This window comes from Gossypium arboreum, chromosome 2 (genome assembly GCF_025698485.1).
Source record: "Gossypium arboreum isolate Shixiya-1 chromosome 2, ASM2569848v2, whole genome shotgun sequence".
NCBI lineage: Eukaryota > Viridiplantae > Streptophyta > Magnoliopsida > Malvales > Malvaceae > Gossypium > Gossypium arboreum.
In genome coordinates this window covers 104515625-104525291 of record NC_069071.1, presented here as the reverse complement: position 1 = coordinate 104525291, position 9667 = coordinate 104515625, and the positions used below count along the sequence as shown (strand labels likewise).

Genomic DNA, 9667 nt, shown 5'->3' with positions numbered 1-9667 from the left:
ATTACTCTGATTCTCTGATGATACAAGCTAAGGTACAAAGCAGAACCATTGACAGATCCATTGATGAAGCAATTTCAGCCCCACACATACCGGTAAAAATCTATTTAGACAAATATAGTAAACCCATTACTATAATTGCCTTCATAGACACTGGAGCAGCTGAAACAATCATGAATCCAGACGTCTTGCCAACAAATTGGTGGAAGCCTCACACAAAATTTTCGAATCACCTCAAATGTTCCTTTGATCACCAAGATAATCGCAAGCCCATTACCATCCAGTTTTTCCCAAACCGTAGTATCACCACTACAAGATTAGGATCGAAGCTCCTCGAAAAGACATTGTAATAGGCTTTGACCTTTACAAAAAGGCCCAATACCTTAGAATCCTGCCTCAAGGTATTAGGTACAAAAACCTGTTCCAGCCCTTTGTAAAAATCCCAAAACTGTTCCTCATCAAGCCTGAAAAAATCATCCCCATTATCCAAAATCTGAAAGCCCAATCCTGTGCAGAATCCCATTCAGAATTCTTGAAAAAATGCCCAAATCCTTTATGGAAAAATCTGGATTTCTTTATCCAACTTCCATTCAAAAAGAATGAAGACATCAATCCCACAAAGGCCAGCCATCAAGGAATAAATCTAGACCATCTGCTACTCGCGACAAAGGAATGTCAAGAACTGCAGCAGCAAGATCTGATTGAAGTATCAGATTCTCAATGGGCATGTGAAGCTTTTTATGTGAACAAAAGATCAGAACAGCAAAGAGGAAAATTAAGACTGGTAATAAATTATCAGCCTCTTAATTATTTCCTTCAAGACAACAAGTTCCCTCTTCCAAATAAAGATTTGCTTTTCTCTAGTATTGCAAAAGCAAAAATCTTTTCAAAGTTTGACCTCAAAGCAGGATTTTGGCAATTGGGAATCAATCAGGATGACAGACCCAAGACAGGTTTCTGTATTCCCAATGGACACTTTCAGTGGAAAGTCATGCCATTTGGATTAAAGACCGCCCCTTCTTTATTCCAAAAGGCCATGATAAAGATCTTCCATCCGCTAATGGAAAATGCTCTCATCTACATTGATGACATCTTACTCTATAGTGAAGATGAAGAATCACATGCACAGCTCCTTGAAAGTTTCAGCACCCTCATCTCCAAATATGGCATAATGTTATCAGAAAGGAAAATGCAGATAAACAGGTCAGAAATCCAATTCTTAGGAATGGATATCAAAGAAGGCAAGTTTTCTCCAAGACCGCATATTGCTCAAGAGCTTCTCAAATTTCCATCAAAGAATTTGTCTTACAAGCAAGTCCAACAATTTCTTGGGATAGTCAACTATATTAGAGACTTTATTCCTAAAGTTTCTAAATATACTAATCCCTTAAGAAAATTGCTGAAAAAAGACCCTCCTCCTTGGTCCTCCTCACAAACAAAAGCCCTTCAGAAATTAAAAGAACTGTCACAAGATCTACCTCCTTTGAAGATCCCCTCAGAAGGAAAAAGAATTCTACAAACAGATGCCAGTGACAAATACTGGAGAGCAATTCTCTTTGAAGAGATTGATAGAAAAAGATATCTCTGTGGATACAAGAGTGGAAGATTTTCTGATGCAGAAATCCATTATCACTCTACATTCAAGGAAATACTTGCAGTCAAAAAAGGTATTACAAAGTTTGAATTTCATCTTCGAGGATATCAATTTCTGATAGAAATGGATATGTCCTCATTTCCAAAAATGCTCAAGTTCAAACAAAAAATAGTCCCTCATCCACAGCTTCTTAGATGGGCAGAATAGTTTTCTGAATTCTCATTCGAAGTTAAGCACATCCCTGGCAAACAAAACATTCTTGCAGACTTACTCTCCAGGCCCAAAGAAAATCCAAAAGTCCTAGCCTATAAAAGAGTTTATTGGCCTGCACCCATCATGATGTATAGACCCTATTCCTCAACATCCACATCACCTACTCCTTACACCTGTCACCCCAAACCTTCACCTGAATTCCCACCGAGGTCATCACTCTTGTAGAAAAAACTGTTTTCACCAGAAAGCCAAAGAGATGATGCTCGAATACCAAACCCAAATTTTCAAAAATTTTGGAGGTCTTGTTCTCAAACCTTGGGGAATCAATCCTGATTATCCTTTTATCCACCCAATTAGGTTCGAATTTGTTGAACAACCAAATGAATTAAAATGGTTTTTATGGTATCTTACCCATCTTTATCATATCGCCATTCAGTTCAACACAATTGACCTTCTTTATTATTTGAAAAAAGCCATTCGAGGAAATATTGAACCAGAACATCAAAATTTCTTTACTTTTCTCAGTTGGTTTCATCCTCTACCACAATGGCTTCAGATAATTGAACAATACTGCAACCAGTCAAGAGGTACTTATGGAAGTTATATCATTATAATTTTCTATAAGCCTCAGTACTTTGTCAAATGTGGAAAAGCAACTCAGCTTAACTCTTTCCCCTCCTCTTGGGTTCATAAAACCCTAGAAGATGAAGTCTTCAAAGATAAGACACAATATCGAGACCTTCAAAAGTTTCTGTGCCAACTCAACAGAACTGTTCCAATTGAGATATGGCCACCTCCAGATATCGATGCACCATGGGACACTTGGCCTCAATCATACACTCCTTATCATCTAGAAGTGTTGGATGCCCTCCGTGAATATCGAAAAAACATACCTGACCCCACTGAATGGTCACAAGATTACCCGTGGCAATACAGTCAAATCAATCTGGAAAAAATGGAACTCAATGATGAAAAAGATGAAGAAGAAATGATGTGCAACAGTGAAGATTCTCTGGATAGTGCGCAACTACCCCACTCAAACGCCAACAGCTGAAGATCTACTTTACTTTATGTCTAATTACAGTTTGTTTGATATGTGAGTCATGTGTATATGATCTTATCTTAAAGACTATTAGTATCTGAAGCTTATCTAAAGCTACTGTAATATTATCTTGTCGTATTACATCACCTTTGGCTATAAAAGGATGATGAGTCCTCTCATGTAAGATAAGAAGCCGAAAATAAAAAAAATCCTTAGTTGTTTTTCTCATCATGTCTTTCTAAGTTTCCTCTTATTTTCTCTGAATCCTCTTCTTCTTAGAATGTTTTAGATGAGTTATCCAAAGAGCGTTAATAAAGTATGCTCTGTGCTTGCCATTATTAATGGATCCTGCACATCAGAAATATTAAACTCCAGAATGATGTCAATCTTGTTGTGATTAATATAAGATTCTTGAGTCAGGACCTTGTAGCTAAAAGGCAGTGCCTGTTGAAATGCCCGTGTGGATTAAGGGCTTAAGTGTTGGCATAGCATACCTGCTACATCTTCTTGATTCTGGTTTCTTCTATTAACTCACACCCGCATACAAAGTTTTAAACATTGATACTCAGAACATAAGTCCTCTGTTTTTGTCAACTAAATCAAAATCTCTTCATTAACATTTTAAATTTAAAAATAAAATAATGATTTAAATTCTTGAAATTAAAATATAAGGATTAAATTTTAACAATTTATTAGTACAAATTAGTGCATAATTTGTGAATATCAAATTAAGAGATTAAAAAACAAACAAACTATAAAACAAGAATGGTAATCAACTGCACGGATTAAAAATATATTATGTTTTAAATTTTTTATAATTTTTCCAGAATTTTTTATTTTTATATGGTTTATTTATTCAGGAAATTTTATATTTTTAAATGATAATGGATCACCATGAGTCAATTATTCAAATCTAATTTATTGGTAAAGTTTACAAACAAACTACATCAATTCATATAATTGTGTATGATGTTAAGATAAAAATCTTTACTTTTGTTAGCTATACCAAAGTGTTGATTGATAATTATTTAATATATTTATTTTATAATAAAAATATAAGTATATTTATAATAATTTAAAAATATTAAATATTAAGTCTTGGTTGAATTAAAAGATTCAAAGTATTCCCAATGGTGGCATTGAAATTTCTAAGAACTTGGTTTCAACCTTTACTTTTCTTGACTGTATAAACTATAGATCATTTGGGCACTTTTTAGCCTTTCCTAGCTTGAGATATACATTAAAAACAGTTTCAAGAAATATGGAAGAAAACGATGATCCATGTGGAAAATGATTTCAAATACCGTACATATATATTCAGAGCCAGAATACAAAACAGCTGTTAGTGTGTTTATAACTCTCTTTTTTTTCCTGGGCAATGGTTTCCAGACATTACTCAAGCTTGATTCGACCTGAAAACACTTGTCTAGACGGACTATAAATAGAACAATGATTTTAAAATTTCAGGAAAGTGAAAGAAGAAAGAAAGTTCTTCTACCGCCTTAGGCAGAAAATAATGAATGCTGTTAGGCATGTGAAGCAAGCCAGCAGTCCAGAAACTAGTAGGAGATGACTATTTTAAGCCATCACAAGGTGTGTTTGTAGTTCATCATATAACCACAATAATTCATATAAGCTTTTAATCCTTTGTGACCCATCTACGGCCCCTAATAAGATATCCGCCAGAGTTTAGATAGCAGCTACTGTCTCCACTTTCCGCACTGGTAGTGCTTCCCGAATTTTTAAAATGTTTCTTTCCCCTTGCTACCGCACTATCACTCATGCTCCCAGTTAAGAGGGGATCGTCTATTCCACGAATTACCCTCGGTTCGGCAGTGGCAATGCAACTATCATCCTTTGTCTTTCTCCGGTCTTTGATCTTGTGCAGCTTCTCATTGAACTTGGTAATCCCCTTCTCAACTGGCTCAACTGCTTGGTTTACAGTAAATTTTACATCATTTACGATCTGCACAACAAAAGAGCAATTTCAACAATATTAAATAATGTCCACTAATCTCCACTTACAAAGTGGCCTGTTAGTATAAACAGAAAGACTTACATATTCACCACCACCAATGAATACGTCCTTCACACTTTCTTTTATGGTCATTCCACTTCGAGCCTCTATGTCAGGCTGCGGTAAGCGTAGTTTTGTGGGTCGCTCACTTTCCCTAATCTCATCAGGATCCGGAGCGCAATCAACACATGCATAGTCTCCAAGGACTGAAACACTTCCAGGAATGGGATCTCCCATTAGCTCATATGGTTTGGAAGGGAAAACGTATAGGTGAACAACAGAAGCAATGCCCATCTGCGCTGGAGGAATACCATGACATGTCAAAGTTCTGTATTAGAATTTGCAAGCTGTTTGAGATTACATACGGATAGGTAAATCTTCTGCTTATTTATTACATAGTTGCATTTCATATCATAAATCAAAGTACGAACTAGAAGAAATACATTGGTGATTGAAGACATCTACCTCTATACAAATGATGAAGTCTTGGACACTTGACTTCAGATGCAACCCTTCGGTAACTGGATGTCTAAACAGATCAAGAGCATAAAAAAGGGCAATCGCCACACCTTGCCACCAAGTCAAAAATACAATTGATTTAAAAGTCAAAAACTTGGCCAATGGTTTTATGGGTGCCAGTTCGTCCTTTGTAACGGTATAAAATTGAACTAAACAGTAAAAAGCCCATGTTTGACTGAAATTGAGAACCACTGCCATATAAGGATATCTGCACAATCAGGAAACAAATTGCCAAGATAATGAGAAATTTCTTAAGAGGGGCATTCAAATATTTCTGTTTCAGTAATGAATGTTCACCATTTTAAATGCAAGAATGGAATACTAGAATATTTTAAACACAAACTTGGGCTCACAAGTGAAACAACATCATAAGTTTAGGTTTTAGGTGGCTTGTTGCTTAGCGGGTGAAGCACCAAAAGAGGCATCGATGTGGATCGCAATCTTTTATAATTACTTTCTTCTAACCAGAAAAAAAGATCTTTCTACGGATAAATCACACAAAATCCTCAATATCACCAGCAACATTCTACATTAAGATCATCTTACCCACATTCCCAGTTGAATTCTCCTTCACAATACACACCAAAAGCTTCAAGAATTACTGCTAAAAGAGCAGTCAATATCTTGATTATCATCTGTTAAGGAAGCCGACAAGTCTATTAAAAAAGGAAACCAACAACAAAATAAAAAATAAGTATTTCATTTTCTTCAAGCTAAAGAGAACTTACATATTGAACAATGCCGAACTTGACAACTTGGTAAAACCATCGACCAAGTTTCCATGGTTTTAGGAAATATTTCATAGGAAATGGATGCTTAATAGTTCCTTTTTCACAACTGTGTCCCAATAGTGGAGTTTTAGAACTTGCACGTCCCAATCTTCTCATGAAAGCAATTGTCCTCTCTTCCCCACCTTAAAGCAGAAATTGAAGGAAAGATTCCAAAAAGAAAATAAATTTTCTCAACATCAGCCACAACTATAAACAACATTAACGCTGAAAAATGAAGAGCATTAGGAAATATAAGGGAGAAGAACGATGCAAAATGAAATATTTAAAATTATCCTGTGCTATCAGAGTACAAAAAAACTATTACTGCACTTTAACGCGTGTACTGTAAAATAGAGCTTTGGAAAATCCATAAACCATAAATTCATATATCTTGGACTAACTTTAATTTATGAATTCTGTAAAATAGTTGTTAGAATTTTAGATCCATAATGTCAAATACATGAAGAGAAGAAAAATATGTATAAATAAGTTTGACATAAGTACAGAACTATCCATTTTTCTTTCAAATCTCTTTAATGATATCCTTTTTCTCAATGTCTGTGCGTCTTAATGCATGTTATTTCAAATGTTTGTCATCATTAACTCAATGCAAGACATTGCTAGCACCAAATAACTTTAAAACTAAAGCCACTAGTTGGCTAGTAATTGAAACAGCCTATGGTCACCATGTAGAACGTGCAATGTCGAGTCTTGAGCTGGTCATCAATGCTAAAGGGAAGAGCTGCAAATCACATCCTGTACCTTGCTTATTAACAAAGTAGTGTATATTCCTTTTAGTGATTAAGGGGAATTATGATTATGGTATGTAGACATCAAAAGAACCTATATATTCTTAAACAGTTAAGATATGAAAAAGTCAAGTGTTGAAATAACTATTCAATGACATTGAAAATAATATCTGGACGTCCAAAATTCAGATTCAAGGGCATAAGCAAAGCAAACAACAAAGACAATGTCACCACAGAAACTATAAACTAAATGAAATATCGTGCAAGGCTGATCTAGAGATAAGAAATAAAATCTTTATTTGAAGTTCAAGGTCTTTGAAATGAACATACCCAAGCAAGCAACAAGGTATCTTCCAAAGCAATACATCGCAAATGATTCATAGCAATCACGTAGTATCGAACAATCAACACTAATTGATGGATGGACCAATGATACAAACTGTTAAAATAATCCAGGTTAGTAAGACTGAAAATAACATATAAGTACACCAGATGCATGGTGCAAAATTAACATGTTGCATGCTATGCCAAAACTATGCTCAAAACTTAAATAGTAACCTAAATTGAATATAGGTCAATTTTTTTATGAACAAACGTATCCAACTAACAACCACACCTTTCAATGTAGATTAACTTCATAGCTTCAAATAAGCATGTTAGCAATATTAAATTAAACTGTAAACTGTTGAAGAGTCATAAAAGGAGTCACAGGAGTCTAACAACAAAAATTCCCACTACAAGCATCTTTAGAAGCAAAAGTTTCCAGCATTGATTATAAAACATTTAGCTAGTGAATTCACTCAGGTCCAGAAAATGGAGCAATAATAAACAATAATTTTAAGCATTGTAAAAATTTTAATTTATAATGATTTTAGCCTTACATTATTAGAGACTCTTATTTTAATCAAACAAAATAGAAGAAATTAATGCAAAACACTAGGGAGTGTCACGATCTGAATTACATAAAATATGTATCTATAAGATTCAAATGCTTCCATTCAACTAATACAAATAAACTCACCGATTCTACAGAATAGCAAGGAACCATAAGAACAACTCCGATCAAGAACTTTTGCTCCTGTCAATCCAAGAACACATAATTTTTTTTTTAAAAAAATGCAAAACCAAATAAGGAAAAAAAAGAAAATTTCAATTAGAAAAAAAGAAAAACACAAAAACTTACCTCAGGATTTTTGTATGAAGAAAGGTGCTCGAAAATAAGAAACAATGAAAGGGAAATTGTTATGATTGAAAAAACTCCAGCAACAAAAGTTGTCCAAATAGGAGGCGAATAGCCCAATAGATAATCTGTAATCTTCATCGGTTACTACACTTTCTCTCAATTTGATGACAATCAGCATAATTCATTCAAAATAAAAATGTTAGAAATCAAACAAGGATGATCGCCTTTTCCATTTAATTCAAAAAAGGAAGGTTTGAATTGAAACGAAACGGAAATTTGAAAGCACAAGAAAAAGCTTTGATCGATTGAACATGGGGGTCCAAAAACGCCAAAAGTGAGTCGAGACTCAGAATGAGAGATGAAGCTTTGGCACGGACCCCTCACGTGTTCATGTTCTAACCGTTATCCGTTACTTTACGTTAATGCCTCTGCCTCTTCTCTTTTTCTTTTTTTTTTTCTTTTTTTTGCCAAACGTAAATGCCTCTTTAGAATTTAGAGAATTTCGACTTTTCACCTATGTTTCAAAAATTGGGCTGGTGTTCGATTCAATTTGATTGATTGGATAGATGGTCCAATAACAATTGATTAATTATATAAATTCATATAAAATTTAAAAATTATTATAAAAAATTATTTGAAAAGTATATTGATGGATACTAAATCCAATCGATTCCACCAAAATATTATATTTCACTTGCCCAAAATTTTGTGGGAGTAACGTAGAGAGATAATAAAAGTTTAGTTTGCTTTACTTTAATACCACCCATTTTTTAGCATCTTGCATGGAGACCTTCATGTTTTTGAAGGGATATAACATGCCATCAATAATGTTTCAGCCCAACAATTATAGTGTAATTTTACATTTAAAATCATTGAATTAAGTCAATTGAGTTTTACGTCGATTGGCATCAACTTTATTGCCAATACAGGAGGACGTGGGTTTATGTGTTGAAACGTATTAGTCTTCTATTTAAGGGTTGGGGAGGGATTATGTATAGTTCTAGGCATTGTATAAAAAAGAGCATATATGATAAGAACCTATAATGAGATGACATAATTGTCGAAAATATCCTTAATGTTTATGGGTTTTGAGTTTGAGTCCTTAACCTTGTTTTTTGGATTGACACCCTCAACGTTACTATTTTTCCGGAAATCAACCCAATTTTAACAGGAAACATGAGTTAACCGTCAGTCAAACTGCAGGTTGACGAAATAGCCTATGTGGTGTGCCGCATAAGCATGAGGTCATAGATGATGTCATCTATAAAAAATGTTTAACAAAATTACTTTTTTGTTCAATTTGTTTCCATCTTTGTTCTTTTCCTCTTTCTCACTTCCCCTCTAGCTGTTGTCGTCATTGTATCCAACCATCGATCGATCAGACTTGCTACTAGGACTTCTATTACCCACCTTCGAATAGTTAAGGGAGCCATAGTGTTTGCTAGTTGAACCTTGAGAATCATCTCCGTCAGACTTGCTACTAGGACTTCCATTACCCACCTTTGAAGAGTTAAGGGAGCCATAGTATTTGTAACACCCCTAACCCGTATTCGTCATCAGAACAGTGATACATAGCATTACAA

General features: G+C 34.6%; 1 protein-coding gene across 2 annotated transcripts; it reads right to left on the bottom strand.

Annotated features, from left to right (window-relative positions):
• Positions 1-4137: 4137 nt before the first annotated feature.
• On the bottom strand, positions 4138-8660 carry LOC108463747 (protein LAZ1-like). Of its 2 annotated transcripts, XM_017763650.2 has the most exons (8): positions 8085-8654; positions 7923-7979; positions 7232-7340; positions 6111-6295; positions 5929-6017; positions 5329-5590; positions 4906-5157; positions 4138-4812 (listed from the first exon to the last, which is right to left on the bottom strand). In XM_017763650.2, exons 1-8 carry the CDS (start codon positions 8220-8222, stop codon positions 4486-4488), a joined length of 1419 nt encoding a protein of 472 aa, XP_017619139.1. In that variant the 5' UTR covers positions 8223-8654; the 3' UTR covers positions 4138-4485. The 2 variants fall into 2 exon arrangements, with proteins under 2 accessions (XP_017619139.1, XP_017619148.1); XM_017763659.2 differs by lacking the exon at positions 4138-4812 and having other exon boundaries at positions 4972-5162; positions 8085-8660.
• Positions 8661-9667: the final 1007 nt, after the last annotated feature.